General features: G+C 42.7%; 1 protein-coding gene across 1 annotated transcript; it reads right to left on the bottom strand.

Annotated features, from left to right (window-relative positions):
• Positions 1–1837: 1837 nt before the first annotated feature.
• Positions 1838–15238, bottom strand: LOC143370015 (uncharacterized). Its single transcript, XM_076814593.1, has 6 exons — positions 14127–15238; positions 13675–14059; positions 6005–6076; positions 2339–2579; positions 2092–2265; positions 1838–1929 (listed from the first exon to the last, which is right to left on the bottom strand). The coding sequence occupies exons 1-6, from the start codon at positions 15236–15238 to the stop codon at positions 1838–1840; spliced, it is 2076 nt and encodes a 691-aa protein (XP_076670708.1).
• Between the last annotated feature and the right edge of the window lie 2018 nt (positions 15239–17256).

Raw genomic sequence — 17256 nt, 5'->3', positions numbered from 1 at the left:
CTGGCCTATTCAGCTAGGTCGAACCGAACCCAACCGAACCAAACCGACCCGAAGGCCTGACCAATCGGCGCACAGTGGTTCCAAATCGCTAGAAAGTGGCAAACCTCTCAAAACGTACTTCAATTTAGTCAGAAATCGGTGGTCGGGGGTTTTTGAGGCTGCTGATTGCGAATCTGAATTTCAAAAATTTTAAAACAAAATGACGAATCCAATATGGCGGACGCGTATATCAGAAACATATCAATTTGGTCTAAACTTGGTATCCTACAGTTTTCGAGGTCGCTGATTACGAATCTGAAGTCAACATTGCAAAAAACCAAATGGCGGATCTAATATCATATGGTGTAAACGTTTTTTTTTCAAGTTAATTTTTGTGAAAATTGATTAGTTTCCGATGTTTTACTAAAACGACATAATTATAACGTCGATTTTAATATGACGACGTTAATTTAAAAACTTTTTTAAAAATTATTTTGAAAATTTTATTTTTTTTTATTCTAGTGTAAAAAACTCAACATTTCTCCGTTTAATGGGTCACGTAGTTCAAGTATATTGTCGAAAATAATAAAAGAAAACTATGGATTATAAGCGTTGTTTGAAATAACGAATGCTGTTTTATTCATATGCTAAATACACTTGGCGCTTTAAATTTAAATATCTGAAAAAACCGCAAATTTCCGCAAATATTCTCAATTGGATATCATACTTGACATGTTACTTTATATCAAGAAACATGTTACAGCATGACACTCGGTGACACTCATCTTTGTTTTCCTTCCGTTTTATTAAAACATAGACTTAGATTTATGACATGTTGAGAAGGAAATTACAAGGGTAAATTCAAAGATATTTTACTTTGTTTCTGTGGAAAGTTTATGTTTGCAACACTTACTTTAATGGTAAAGTATTTCACATATTAATTTTTTCAGATAAACTTTCTCTGACACATTAAACATGCTCCCATTTTCAAGACATTAAGGAGCATGAAATTTCGTCAACTTTGACCGCCTATATCTTAATAACCAATCAATATATTTAAGAAATTCAAGGGGTATTTGATGAACCGATATATATATATACAACAAATCTGCTGTAATAGCAAAAAGCTGCTATATACTTCGAAAATTGAATTTTGGCCAGCTTTTGGCGATTTGGGACCACTGTGCGGCGGACCACTCCATACACAGCGTGGGGCGGAAACAACGTACGGGTCAAGCTATTTAGCGGAGGGGGAACGCCACGCATGCATTTTCCTCAAAACGACAGTTTCACAACTGGCGGCCAATGTAACACCAAAAATATTCAACCAATCGACTTGGTTTTGTGCATAGATATTTGTGAACATTTTCTTAATAGAATAATGATACGTATAATGATATTGTTTAAATAAATAGCTTTTCTTGTACATTTAAGGCAAAATTTCGTTCGAAGAAAGTGTACTTTTTTCAAGAGGCTGCTATTTGTCCAATTTTGCATCTTATAATATACGAATAGGTGGTTTTTGTGCGTGCACTCGTAAACTAAACAAATATTTTTGAATTTTTGGTTTTTGATGAATACAGTACTACCGTGTTAATTTGAACATGCGTATCTGCAACTTTCGCTTAATTTGAATTATTGCTGCCAGGTAGCAGAAAAATAGTTTATCTATACGTGTATTAAATAAGAAAACCATATCTGTATCAAAACTGAAGATATAACAGTTTATATTTCAGACGTGTTTGAAATCGATGCCTGATTTGGGGTGTATTCCTTTGGAGTTTATGAAATATTTCGTGGGTTTGTCACTGTCACGTTCCGCGATGTAGAGTCAGCTAATAATTAAACCTTAGCCCAATTATCTTAATAATTCGTACTCCAGAGGTATTATAACCACCTCACATAAGTTATCAACGTAATACATATCCGATAAGGCACTGTAACCGTAATCTACGATAAGAAGAGATCGAGCCGAGAATCCATGGATCGGCAACAGCGAGCAGGAGAACAGCTATCGCCGGAGGTGGCGGCCAGCCGGCTGCACACACACCAGGAAGGCCCAGCCAATACCAGCTGACGTTCAGCGTGGGACGAAAACCCCTATCAGCTAACGCAGCGTTACCCACACGGATTTGCGCTCCTGATCATCGCCACAAGATTGCCCTCCCGTTATTTCCCGTAAATCGAGCTCCAATACGGAACCGACGAATCTACCTTGAACCCCTAGTACGTAAGGTGTACGAAACCGATCGTACAGAACATATTGTAACCCAATAGCATAGAAGTCTAAAATATGAATTAAAGTACTTAAGAATCTAACAATCGCCGCTACTGGGAGTCAGGTAACGCAGCGCAATACGTATTAGTTGTGAAGAAGACACGGAAATGATGCGTAGCGGGTCTAAACTCCAAATTTGATAAACAAAACTCTGAGTAGCGCGATGGGAAGATTTCTTCAGGAAAATCACAGGCAGATGCTGTGGGATGAGGTCTCCCACCGTTGATTTGTCATACGACATTTCTAGAGAAGGAGTGATCGGAAGCCCTGTACAAAGGGACCAACCATTCGCAGAGCTCATTAACAACTCATTAATAAGTCCCTAATAACCCACGAGTAAAAGTCAGTGACAAATTCTAACGAGCAAGCGACTAGTGAATCTAAGAAACTACTGTAAGTGTAAATGAAGTTCACTTATTATCAAATAAAAATGTTAAAATTCGATTTCGCTTGTTCGAAGTGTTTCTTCAAACTATCCTCTTCCAAACCTTTTGAGCATTCGTGTTTTTTTATTGGAATACCAGCATGGAAATGAGAACGAAGAAATCCGGGTTTTCCTCCGGTGATAGTGTCATCGGCGAGCACACAGCTGCCCACTATGCCGGTGGATACTAGAGGTCAAATCTGGATTACGCGTTTAATTTAACAATAATCGACCCCTCAAATCGTCAAAGCATGAATATTTAATGAACTCCGTTGTGGGCTAATTAATGCAATTACTGGGGGCAGGCAGCTGCCCACCGTGTCCTTCGGAATCAAGCGCAAACCGGGACCCATTTGGACATTTATCTGTGTATAGAAGGAACTCAAAAATGTTGAGAAAAGTTATTTGAGATTGATAATTGTGGCGTTATAATGGATGCGTAACGATTTCAGTATTATAACAATGGGGAATCTAACGCAAATTTGAGTTTCAAGGTCGGGGGATCCAAATTTGAGTTTGAAAAATTTGAAATTTTTTTTTGCGGGGGGGGCGGCGGCGGCGGCGGCGGATGACGTTACAGACATGGAGGAACTTGGAGGAGTAGCGGGGTATATGCGCGTAAACTGATACCGAACAGATATGTAATCGATGCTGAACCAATATGAAATCGATACCGAATCGATATCAAACCGATAGCGAAGTGCGTGGAGGAGGAACTGCGGGTGAAGTGCAACTGCCGGGCGTGGTACCGACTGTCTGTAAGGAGGGAAATATTATTAATTTTAAGATTTTAATATACGCAAAAAACAGAATTTCGGACGACGGGACTCGAACCCAAAACCTTCGCGCGTTACTGGTCAGCCGCCTAACCAACTCCCCCAATGTCGGCTCTCTGACGTTACTCTGTTCCGAATGGTACATATACCGAAACCAACGGAGCGTCACATATGTGTTACACACACCATGAACCGTTGCTAGACGCCAACGCATAATAATTTATTTTTATCAGCTGAAATTGTATCAGATGCTGTCGGGAAGGATCGGCGTTTTGCATACTATGTATTGGGGGGGGGGGGGGGGTAAGGGGAAAGAGACAGCATTATTTAGTGGTGCAATCGCTTTTGTTCTAAAGGTAAACATTTTTTCAAAACATTTTTTATCTTAACGTCGCAGCGTATCGCGCGATCGTGTGTAATTTGAGTCCTCTGTGATGCGGCAGTCGTGCGAAATGATGTCACTTTGGTGACGCCAATGAAATACGTTTGAAAACGTCTTACATGAGAAGCATGGAAAGAATTATGCGGAGTAGTATAGCAAGGCGGATTCCAACCCAGGTCCTCTGAGGGGAGTGCGGCGGAGAGAAACATGGGCGCGGGGCCTGCGGGGAGTGGAAGAGCGGGTGCGCGCGCACGAACCGCGGAGTGGGGGTAGCCGTAATCGTGGAGGGGATCAGTCCGAGCCGAGCCGCCGCGGAGGCCTCTCCACACCTGGCCCATCGTCGGAAATTTTTCAGAGGGAGGCATTGACCCCCGAAATAATCTCTTTCAGAACTTGGCCCACCCGAAAATTTTTTCAGACCTAACCCAGGGTGGGGACTGTCCTAGAAATTTTTTTTGCAAACCAATATGCATCAGAAATTGTTTCGGACGATGTCGGGAAAGATCGACGTTTTTCGACACCGCGTCTTCGAGGGAAAGAGACGGAGCATTACTTTAAAGTTAAAATTCTAGGAGGGAAAAGGACACCACTACATAGGGGATAGAATCGCATGCATTCTAAAGCTAACAGTATTTAGTAGTAGGACAAGGGGGATTCTAATTCAAATTTGAGTTTCAAGGTCATGATCATGACCTTGAAACTCAAATTTGAAAATGTGTTTTTTGTCGGCGGGCTGGCGGCGGATGACGTTATAGAGATGGCGGAGTGGTGGGGGGTATCATCGAGGAGGAGGAGGAGGAACCGCGGGGTGACGGTGCGGGGGTATCATCGAGGAGGAGGAGGAGGAGGAACCGCGGGGTGACGGTGCGCTACTCTGGAGCGTGGTACAGACTGTCGGTAAGGAAGGTGCTACTCTGGAGCGTGGTACAACAGACTGTCGGTAAGGAAGGAAATATTAATTTTATGATATTAATATAAATGAAAAAACTTCTCGGGGCGACGGGGCTCGAACCCAAGACCTCCGCGGTACGAGTCAGCCGCCTAACCAACTCCCCCAAACGCCGTCTCTGACATTAGTCTTTTCCGAATGGTACATATAGCGAAACCAACGGAGCGTCACATATGTGACACACACACACACACACACACACACACGCACACGCACACGCACACACACACACACACACAACGTCGACGTATAATAATTTATTTTTATGAGAAATTTTATCAGAAATTGTTTCGAACGATGTCGGGAAAGATCGGCGTTTCTCGACACCGCGTCTTTAGAATACCATTGTAAAATAAAAAATTATTGTATTTATTAACTCGTTCTTATAAATAGCGGAATTATTGCATAAAAATAAAATAAAATTCTTTGCATATGTATAGAAATTATTATATTTATTAACTCGATCTAATAAAATAGTGGAATTATGTAAAATAAAATTGCTCACACATATAAGAATTATGCAGCGTCAACAAATCTTAAAAAATAGGCCGTGGGAGGAGGAACACGGGTAAATAAAATTGAGAAATAATATACGTTTAAGAAATATATATATTGTTACAAATAATAATAATAATATAGAATATAGAATATAATAATAATAAATAATAGAATATAAATATAAATATAAAAAAGAATATAATATAAAAAGAAGAATATATAAATATAAAAAAGAATATAATATAAAAAAGAATATATAAAAAAAAGAAAAAAAGAAGAATATAAAATACAATTAAATAATAATAAATATAAATAAAAAAAAAATATAAATATATAAATATAGAATAAAACTAGTGCGGCGACCGCAGTGGTGATGGCGATGGCGATGGTGATGGTGATGGCGATGGGGATGGTGATCGCCGCTGCCGTATCGGCGGCCCCACCCGCCGATACGGCAGTCAGGGCTGCCGCAGCCTAACCATCCTCGTGGGGCCCGCCGCATTCTCCTCGGCCAGCGCCGGTGCCTCCCCCACCACCCGCGCATTCATCATGTAATATAAATTCTAGAACACACAAAAAATTGATATTATATTTATACAAAACATATTAAATATCAAACGCAAAAAAAATGCAAAGTATTACATACTTGCAGCGGGGGTGAAGGTGGCGGCGACGGCGACGGTGATGGCTGCGGCGAGCCCCAGTCCGGTGACCACACCCTCGGCGACGGGGGTGATGGCGGCGGCGATGGCCCAGCTTGTACCCTCGGGGGTGACGGTGGTGGCGAGTTCTGGAACATAGAAACCCACGATATATAATATTGGCACAACCGTCTGATTTTAATCTCACTCGGTATCAATGGTTAAACGCGATAAATGACAAAAAAATTGTTAAGTACATACCTCAGGTTCACACTCGGGGGCAATCCTTAATAGTCCCATTTTCGCAGAAATTAGTGGAAAGGAAAAAATCGAACTGGCGCCTTCACGAGTTGAAGACAACTGGTCTCGATGCATCTCCTGGCTCTCGCAAGTCAAAACCCCCTCCTATGATGAAATCGAGAAATGCATAGCTTTGCAAAGTAGGATGCCTTTGTTCTTCGCCATCTTCATCACAGGCCACCTGCATTTTCGCTGACCATCCTCCTCCATGTACTTATCTTCTTCTTCACTGACCGTCCTCGGAGTGCACTTATCATATTCTTCGAATTCTTCTCCCTTCTTCTTTGCACACATCATTCGACTAGACCATACCACTCTGATCACGTATTGAACATGTATCGAACCACTTTGAACACCTATCATACCACTCTGAACATCTATCGAACATGTATTGAACATGTATTGAACATGTATCAAACGTGAATCGCATCACTTTGATCGATATCAACCGTGTATCGAATCAATTTGAACACATAACGTACCACTTTGAACATCTATCGAACGGGTATCGAACATGTATCGAACCGCTTTGAACGTGTATTGAACGTCTATCGTACCACTTTGAACATCTATCGAACGGGTATCGAACGTCTATCATACCACTTTGAACATCTATCGTACCACTCCGAACATCTATCGAACGTCTATCAGACCACTTGAACATCTATCGAACGTCTATCATACCGCGTTGATCATGAATCGTACTACTACTTGTACATGATTACAACTATCGTCTTAATCTAGCGTACATGCAGAAGGTTGGAGGTTGAGGAGGGTGAAGAAAAAAACAGTTATGCATTAAAAATTGATTATATTTTATTTGTGTATTTCCCTCTGGCGTTTAGACCACCAGTTGAATATTTTAAATACATTTTGCATGGCACAGTGCTTTGCGTGTCTGCCACATCGCAGAGTATTAACTACGTTTAGCTTATTTAGGGATTTGATATCCTCGTAGTCAATGTCTAGCGTCTCGATGATCACGTCCGCTCTCGTATTTTCATCGAGGAAATCCATGAGCCAATCGCGTTTCTGCAGCCCTTTAACGTATACGACATGGGGTGTGTCATCTTCCTCGTCGATCGCATCGGCTACAGCTTTCATAATTAGCTGTTTAGCCATACTGTACGGAACGTCTCCATCTTCCCAACATAGTCCATGATGTTTTGCCACCAACCACCGGATGCTCGATTTGTCGGATTTTGTAAGAAGATATTGTGGCATCGAACTCCCAAAAATATAGTGCGAGAGAATTGTTCCCTTTCGTAGGATAGCCACTTCCTTCGCGACAAATCTTCCATCGACGATGAACCCTTGCAGGTCAACGAATGTTGGTACGACCATTATCGATACAATTTAGAGGTCCGTTCGCTTCCAAGACAGACTGGAGAATGCACTCTTTCTCGTAAAGCATCTCAATTTTCACGATGAAATTTTGTACGAATTTGGTACAGGAGAGGGCGGACAAGTAGCGCAGTAATTTAATTGATTTTGCGTACCACGTTTATCAGCGGATTGTATTCAACCACCCGATCCTGCAGAATCAGACAGTAGGCCGTAGTATTTGCAGGCACATTCTATTTACACTCGAATTCTATGCGCACGTCCACGGTACCATTCTTGATCGACTCATTTTGTCGCGAGCAATCCATTACCACGAGGGGACCAATTTGCAAAAATTCATCCACGGTGAATAATGCATCATTGCTACCATGTCCATAATGCGATTTATGGAATTGCGTATACATGTGATATAAGATGGCATGCTTATTCTTGTCAAAGTCCAAATTCAGGACATCGTATGGGTAAAATTCCGAGTTGAGAAAATGTTTTACATTGGTCATTTTGCCGTCATTGAACCGAGTAACATCTTCGGTTATCTAATTCTTTCGTTCAGTCTGTAGACCAAGGATAGTGCATCGCGGCTTCTCCAGCTGCGCAGATGCCTTCACGGCCCACGAATGCTTGGTCGTGCTCTGTAAGAAAGGATACTCGTACAGATCCCACGATTGAAAACAAATGCTCAGGTTTTGTCCACTTTCCAGAGCATGTAACAGCGATAGCTTAGTAACACCGTTTAGCGTCACGCGAGGCATCCGCCATTGCACTTTAAGTAATTCAATTTCTGGCTCCAACATCGGCGATCCTATTAGAGAATTGTTATCGTTGCGCGATCGTATTAAAATCAATTCGTGACGCGCATTAATAATCATGCGTTTGTAGTTCTCACAAAATCCCAGCAAATATTTGAGTGGGAGGCAAAAATTGAAATGATTTTTCAATATGGGTCCATCGCGTCGTTTCAAGCCCCATCCAGCATTCTCCATATTTTTGGCTTCGCCAGGTGTCAGCGATACATAGTTTTTAAGCGTGCTAGTTATTCCAACGTTTCTGTTACGATTAATCTCCACACCATTCAGTTCATATCGAATCTCATCAAATATGAATGCCATGCAATTATTTCCCAACATCACCGGTGATACATCATTCGGCTTATTTATCGTCAATTTCCCCTCCAGGTAGAGGAAACTTTTACACGGCAATGTGTATAAATCCTGCTGCTGTATAGGTATTCTTATCTCATCGCTGTACCCAAACGTTATGTTGACGTAAGGGTTGTATGTGGGAGTTTCGAGCTTGACGATGCGATCATCAAACGTCGGCTTCCCTCCAATGTTTAGAATGTCAACCATTTTTTCAACTTAAATGCGTACAATGAATCCCAATGATTTCAAAAATGGAATGTTCGCAGTAGTGAGCCTCTTCTTTTTAGCGTGATCAAAGCTGTTGCATTTGTTGTTGTAAACAATTTCACTTAGAAGAAACGTGTTTCTGCAGTAGTTCAACACAAGCATCTCATTCGGCCGCACCACATGTATTATCATCGGCGTCGTCGAACGTACAGTCTGATGGTAATCTCTTCACCTCGAAAATCAAGCAACCGTCCGTCTTGATCCACAACGCGTATCGTTAGATCCGAAATGACCTGTGCGGTGATTGGAAGGTAAATGATCTGCGCGGGCGTTTCCGATATCTTATATCCTGGTGGGACTCCCGGAGAAAATTCATGTATCGTGTGTACACGTGTCCCATTGTTGTACGCACCACAGCGGTCACGCTACATTCTACGCGAATAATGTTCACGGTCATGATATTAATCGGATCGTCCGATTCGTGCCACTGTCCCGGTTCTAATACGCGATTCGTCGAGAATCCCAGTAACGATCCAATGTTATTGGGCTTTGTAAAGTCTACGGCGAACCGACAGTACAGCTCGCTTTTCATGGTGTTGTTGTTGGCGCGCAACACTATAGGATACATAACGTTGTCACCATCGTTATTGTTGTCATCGGTGCCACCGAGATTTTGAGGATACCTTTCGAGTAATCGCTGCTTCAAATACTTGGCAATGGCATCTAGTTCGCAGGAACCGTGGGGAATCGTAATGTATTCATCGCTGGTGTCAACTTATCGTTGCTCGAGTCGATGTTCGGTATTGTGTGATAAGTTTCAAAGGTTGTTAGACCAAGCTCGTAATCATCGTCGCTCAAATCTATGGGTGGAAAGTAGGCCTCATTATAAATTAAACCGCACGCCGATGATGTGCACTGTATGAGTCGAGATGCCGATCAACAAATTTGGGGTATCGCTCGAGAAGAGTAGAGCAGCTACAATGGACTATTACAAATGGAGCGGTATGCTTCGAAATTACATGCGAGATAACGCTCTTTGCGTGACCGGTGCCGACTTCGTTGCAAAATCACGCAAGATACGACGCGTAGCTCAACCGGTGGCCGACACAGATGCCGTCAATAAACTATACGTGGAAAAGAGCATTAAACTTTTGAGAGAGCAGCAGGAACAATTAGAGAGGAAGCTGGTCGTGTTTCAAAGAGATATGCTGACGTTGCAAAACAGTGTTCATAAGATATCGCAGGCGTTGAATTCTATCCCGCAGCTGCGCTGCGAAGGAGAATCATGCGAGACGATTGAACTTGTCCAGAATTTCCTCGGACCGACGGGGGCACATAATGCACGTATACGATAATTATCACATCATTCATGTCCAAGACACCCCTGTGATTAAACATGCAGCCATTATCGAAATCGAAGTGTAAAGAAGAAGAAAACCATAGCCGCAAGAAGCTACAACTCGTTGAGGAATTGCATGCTGGAGCTCGAAGACATTTCCCTCGGAGGCGCGTCATAGTGCATGGATACGACGATCTGTGGCAAGCTGACATTGTAGAAATGTGTCCGTACTCGCGATTCAACCTGGGTCACCACTACATACTCACCGTCATCGATGTGTTGAGCAAGTATGCATGGGCGTTGCCGCTCAAGACTAAAAGTGGCGCTGAGGTGACTAAAGCGTTTGCAATGATATTTAGAGATCGATATCCGAAAAATATGCAAACCGATCAAGGAAAAGAATTTTATAACACCGATGTGCAGAAACTCTTGAAGAAGCATGACATTAATCATTATTCAACGTATTCGGTGATGAAGGCCTCCGTCGTAGAACGTTTCAATCGAACTTTGAAGAACAATATGTGGAAACTGTTTACGCTCAATGGAACCTATAGATGGACCGATTCGCTACCGCGTCTACTTGCAGAGTATAACGCGCGAAAACATAGAACCATCGGAATGCGTCCTTGCGATGTTACCCCTGCGATCGCCGATAAGCTGCTAGGCACCGTATACAGCAACATAAAGATCGCTGCTCCAGCGAGATTCAAATTGGGCGAGTTTGTGCGTGTGAGCAAATTTAAAACCATCTTCGATAAAGGCTCTACGCCGAATTGGACAACGGAGGTGTTCAAGATAGCCAAAGTACAAGCAACTAATCCCGCAACGTATCTGCTCCTCGATTCCTGTGGAAAACCCATTGCCGGAGGAATCTATGAGCACGAGCTGCAACGCGTCACCGATCCTGATGTGTATCTAGTGGAAAAAGTGTTGCGTAAGAAGGGGGATAAGGTATATGTCAAGTGGCTGGGGTTTGATAAATCACACAATTCATGGATAAATAAAAATAATGTGTTGTAAAGTACAATGATACACGATTCAATAAAATACAATGATATATATACATGTGTGAACAATTTTATTTTACATAATTCCACTATTTATAAGAACGAGTTAATAAATATAATAATTTCTATACATGTGCAAAGAATTTTATTTTTTTGCAATAATTCCGCTATTTATAAGAACGAGTTAATAAATACAATAATTTTTATTTTACAATGGTATTCTATAATGTCCCCAGGGCAGCATGTCAGTTGAATCGAGTACGATATACCGTTTGTCATCGTATGGACTTAGAGCGATTTTGGATTCCGAAATTGTGTACACTTTGTGCAATTTCGACCGTATGCATGATTGCCTGCAAACCATTTCGATCTCCTTTTGCAAACACTGCGCGTAGTCGTCGAAAGTTATCGTTCTGGCTATGACCTTGGTTGACGCCTTTCGCCTTTTTCGTATCTTTTTTGCCATCTACGCGGAGTGCATACATTTTCGCTCTAAGACCTACGAACTCGGTCATTATCACACCGTTATTTTCGTCCTTCATCAGCCCCGGGACCTTCTTATTTAAGCGCGGCATATTATATGCATTCTCGATGGGATAATCGCTTGTGTCGAATCTATTGATATTGTGTTTCATGGTCTCGTAAATATCATCGCATTGAATGTGATAGATGAGGCTATCAGTGTCTGTATATAGTATTTTACATTTTTTACCATGCAGTGGAGACATGTACTCGTGGTGAAATTCGTACAAACAAATTTTTTATATGTCCAGAATGCACATACCTACGTATATCGATTTGTTGAATTTCATCACGAGTTTTCGCATTTCAACGGCGATTAAATTTTCAGAAAAAACACTTCTGCTGTGGAAATTTGGTTTCGCGATCATTGCCTCCGCGCCATATCGCCCATCCCGGTGTGTTAAAAGTTTTACATCTACGTGATTTCGCACATTTTCCATAGTTTTGCCAAATACCGCGTTGTTCATCAATTTGTACAAATTTTTTTCAAAATCGTTTGTCGCGCTTGTTCTAAACCGTGTATTGAATTCGATGTAATCGCGGAGCCACGGAGATTGAGCGAATTGAAGCACGCGGTGTATCTTTGTAATACGAAGACCGAGATGCGTGCACTGCTGCAGGTTGCGGTCATGGATAACGTAACGCTGCTTATCGTATAATGTCGCGAGTAGTTTGTCCTGTCTGCTGCCAGGTGGTTTGGCACGCGTCGGGCAGAATGGCAAGTCAGCATGAGCATCGTGCAGACGTTGCGGGTATTCCAGATCTATCTCGAGAATGTATCCCGTGGGCGAATCGACAGCGATCGAAAACACGTCAAAATTTGCGACATCTTCGACCCATTGAAATTTGGCGTATGGTAAGGGCTGGCACATTGCCCATCCGTACAAATTGTTCACGTCAAAGTACATCAAGTACGATGACCGTTCCGATGCGTCGTAAGATGGCATGTACTTGTTATTGGCTTGTGCGTATCTTCCGGAACATTGACTTAAACCGCCACGTATACCGCTTTCGATAAACATGACCATATCAACGTCTATGAGCAATTCGAACGTAATTTTGGTATGTTTTAGCATGGCATCCCATGTAAAGCCAGGTAAAGTATAATAATGCGCGGAATCTAATCCGTAACTCTTGATACAACTTTCGCGAAAATTATCAAAAATATCTGCCAATAACAAGACATCTGTTTTCAAATACAAGTCGCTGTATTCGCCCAAGGTTCTAATCGCGAAACGCTGCCAGACAGTCTCGGCGTGCGCGTAATCGCTCTCGGATACAGTCTCACCCGTTAACGAACTGTAGAATGATTCGCGCGGTGGTAATCATGGATCCTGCAGCTTGTTCGTGCAATCATGATATTCATACGGAAATACACCCTTTCGCGTCAATAAATTGAAATCTTCGATGGATAATGTTTCAAAGTGAGATCGTAAAATTTTTAATTTATCTGCGCTAAGAAAAGATGCTAATTTGTCGAGACTGGTATTTAGAAATTTGTACGAATCGATGAATCGCAATTTAATACAATTTCGCGAATCTGATTCTTCAGCCGTATCTTCGACATTTTTCGTGAATGAAATATATTTTTCTTTAGTTATGGGCAATACATCAACGCTGCCTTCGAAAGCGGTAGCTATTTCCTCGATAATAAAATGCGTAATCATAGCCGGATAAATTATGGAAAACTATTGGGATGTAAAAGGAATTTTTATAATTTAAATTGCACTTCGAATGTGCGGGGCCTCTAAACCGTCCGGATAGATGGCAATGATCACACACTCGTTTATCATCAGCCTTGAATGGCTTTTCACAAATGTGGCAATGCTTCGCGCTGTGAAATGCCCCCCACTGGTCTTTCGACAACTTTTCCATGGGAACATTACTGGCCAGCATGGGTTTATCAAAATCCGCAAAATTTTCAGCTCTTTCACGAACCAAGAAACGCAATCCACATCGCGATGATATCGATATGCTGATAACGATGCATTGTACGAGCAATGCATATAATAGCCAATACTATGCACCTTATGTTTCTGGTACGTGCACAATTTGTGCTCCCCCGCATCCTTCTGGACATCCTCCGTTTTCTCTAGGATGCACTCTAGATCGGCGTACACCACGAAGGGGAGCCGCTCTTTCCTACAGTGACCATCGAAACTGAGCAAATTGTTGTCCTGGCTGGGCAGCAGAATGGCGCAATCGTTCATCTCTCGGCAATCCACTGTGTGGGCCTCCAACTTCTCAGCGGATCCAAAGTAGTGCAGACACCTATAAAAAATTTTTATTTAATTTTTTCATGGGGATGTTTCTATATTTCATAATTTTATATACGCACCGATCACAGATGAATTTCTTTTCTCTGTGCCTGCTCAACTGCATGCTCACCAGTCGGGACGAGTTTTTGATCAGCACAAAGTGTCCCACATTGCTGTCCCCCTGTTCTGGCATGTAGAGCAGGTTTGCGTGCTGATCTCTCTTGTGGTTGGTGAGATGCAGTGGAAAGACTGTCAACCCTTTTTCCGTCTTCTTCTTCTCCTCGAAGCTATAGACGTTGATGGAGATGTTGTTCAACCCTTCAAACTTTACAATTTGCTTCGTGGACATTGGAAACTCAATGCCTTGGAGATTTAGCACTAATGTATAATGTGGATATGAACTTGGCCGATGAGGGTTTCTTTCGGCGGGATGGAGAGCTGCGACCACTGCCCATGCGAAACAGGCGTTATCCTCGGATCGCACGCTAATTGTCGCTTTCTTCATCAATATTTCCCGCGGCAACTTGAAGTGGCACCCCGCGCGCAGTGGATTGTACTTATTCACGTTGACGATCAAATTGAGGATTTGTGATAGTGCCCATCCGCTGTCGCGTTCCTGGAACTCTTCCAACGATGCCAGGGTGGGTTCGATGACGCATCGTTGGTAACACTCCTGTAGATCGGATGTACCGAAGAGTTCGCAGTTTCGGGTATTGATGCTTTTACAAGCATGTTTGTCCCCCGCCACAAATTCGCCGTTGAACACAGTATTCACTTTGAAGTTCTGATGTTTCCTCAAGGCGCCTCGTACATGTTCCAACACAATGGTCTCCGCATTCTGGAGAAAGTTGCGCGGCTCGATGTAATTCGAATTTAGCACGGCACCGGTTAATACGCAGATATCGAAAGCAGTGCCTATTTCGCGCCACAAAAGTCCTGTGCTTGAATGCCCGGCACCTTTATGCACGAAACGTCCGCGCAACGAATGTTTCAATCCTTCGAGCTGCGCGATTCGAGCAACCAGCGATTGCTGAGCACCGATCGATAATCGAGGACGTTTCACTCGGCTGTGTTCTTCCAACGATTCGATATACTCGTTGCACCGTTCTTCCCACGCGAGGTACTCTTCCTGTGAAATCAATCGCGCAGATTGATCCAACAATTGGCGTTCTACTTGTGCGAATTCTCCCATGGTTGTAAATGGAATATGTCTTTTCCGCGCAACACGTTGTAACGATTTGAGGCTTTGTGCAGTTTGGAGCACGCTTTTAAGACTGATACCATGTGGTTTGCTATCTCTGTTTATCTCTTTCTGCGTGTCTCCTTCCTCCAATAGATTGCACGTAAAAATCCGATCCTTCCCGATATCATCCGACACAGTTTACGCTGACACAGCATAATTCTTTCTATGATTCACACGTACGACAAATTAGCGCGCAAAATCATCTGACACAGTTGCTGCTGACACTGCATAATTCTTTCCATGATTCTCACGTACCACTAAGTAATGCTTTCTCTTTCCCCATACCCCCGTCCCCCCGAATACGTGGTATGTAAAACGCCGATCTTTCCCGACATCATCCGACACCATCCGATACAATTTCTCATAAAAATAAATTATTATACGCTGACGTTTGGCAACGGCTCATGGTGTGTGTGTGCGTGCGTGCGTGCGTGCGTGCGTGCGTGCGTGGGCGTGTGTGTGTGTGTGTCACATATGTAACGCTCCGTTGGTTTCGCTATATGTACCATTCGGAAAAGACTAATGTCAGAGAGACGGCGTTTGGGGGAGTTGGTTAGGCGGCTGACTCATACCGCGCGGAGGTCTTGGGTTCGAGCCCCGTCGCCCCGAGAAGTTTTTTCATTTATATTAATATTATAAAATTAATATTTCCTTCCTTACCGACAGTCTGTACCACGCTCCAGAGTATAGCACCTTCACCCGCGGTTCCTCCTCGATGCACTTCGGTGTATCGGTTCGAGATCGGTTCGGTATCGATATCTGCTAACCCAGACCTAACCCAGACCTAACCCTACCCCTCCGCCATCTCTATGACGTCATTCGCCGCCGCCCGCCGGCAAAAAAACAAATTTTCAAACTCAAATTTGGATTTCAAGTTCGGTTATCATGACCTTGAAACTCAAATTTGAATTAGAACCCGCCTAGCTATACTACTCCGTTGTAAAATTCCATTGTAAAAATATCATTATAAAAAAGAAATTTGAACTTAATGACTCTCTCTTCGTGTGAACGAGGCCTCTGACTCCGTCCTGAGTCTATGACAGCTATAACACGCTCGCAAAATTTGAAAACTTCGTATCAACATGATGTGTAGTTTCATAAAGAGCGATGGTGAAAAGCAGACAATAAAAATAGGATTCTGGAATATTCATGTCTCTGTTAGCCCAATGATATCCAATTGTTCTATGCATCTTTCTTTGATATCCATGGGCTAGCTTGAATCTCGCTGGAGCAACGATCTTTATGTTGCTGTATACGATGGCTAGCAGCTTGTCGGCGATCTCAGAGGTAACATCACAATGATGCATTCTAATGGTTCTATGTTTTCACGCGTTATACACTGCAAGTAGACGCGGTAGCGAATCGGTCCATCTATAGGTTCCATTGAGCGTAAACAGTTTCCACATATTGTTCTTCAAAGTTCGATTGAAACGTTCTACGACGGAGGCCTTCATCACCGAATACGTTGAATAATGATTAATGTCATGCTTCTTCAAGAGTTTCTGCACATCGGTGTTGTAAAATTCTTTTCCTTGATCGGTTTGCAAATTTTTCGGATATCGATCTCTAAATATCTTTGCAAACGCTTTAGTCACCTCAGCGCCACTTTTAGTCTTGAGCGGTACCGCCCATGCTTACTTGCTCAGCACATCGAGGCGGTGAGTATGTAGTGGTGACCCTGGTTGAATCGCGAGTATGGACGCATTTATACAATGTCAGCTTGCCACAGATCGTCGTATCCAGGCACTATGACGCGCCTCCGAGGAAAATGTTTTCGAGCTGGAGCGTGCAATTCTTCCACAAGTTGTAGCTTCTTGTGACCATGGTTTTCTTCACTCATGGATTTCGATAATGGATGCATGTTTGATCGCAGATGTATCTTTGCCACGAATGATGCGATAATTATCGTGTACGTGCATTATGTGCTCTCCACCGCCCCAAGGAAATTCTGGACAAGTTCAACCGTC

The sequence above is a fragment of the Andrena cerasifolii genome, chromosome 6, assembly GCF_050908995.1.
Source record: "Andrena cerasifolii isolate SP2316 chromosome 6, iyAndCera1_principal, whole genome shotgun sequence".
NCBI lineage: Eukaryota > Metazoa > Arthropoda > Insecta > Hymenoptera > Andrenidae > Andrena > Andrena cerasifolii.
Note: the sequence above shows the minus strand (reverse complement) of the source record. Positions and strands in the feature narration are given on the sequence as shown.

Excerpts from the sequence above, each read along its gene's own strand:
- LOC143370015 (XM_076814593.1), bottom strand. The coding sequence starts at position 15,238 with ATGGGAGAATTCGCACAAGTAGAACGCCAATTGTTGGATCAATCTGCG. Across the intron at positions 14,060-14,126 it reads AAGAAATTCATCTGTGATCG|GTGTCTGCACTACTTTGGAT; the intron begins GTGCGTATATAA and ends AATTTTTTATAG. Across the intron at positions 2,266-2,338 it reads GTCTTCTTCACAACTAATAC|ACTTCTATGCTATTGGGTTA; the intron begins GTATTGCGCTGC and ends TTCATATTTTAG.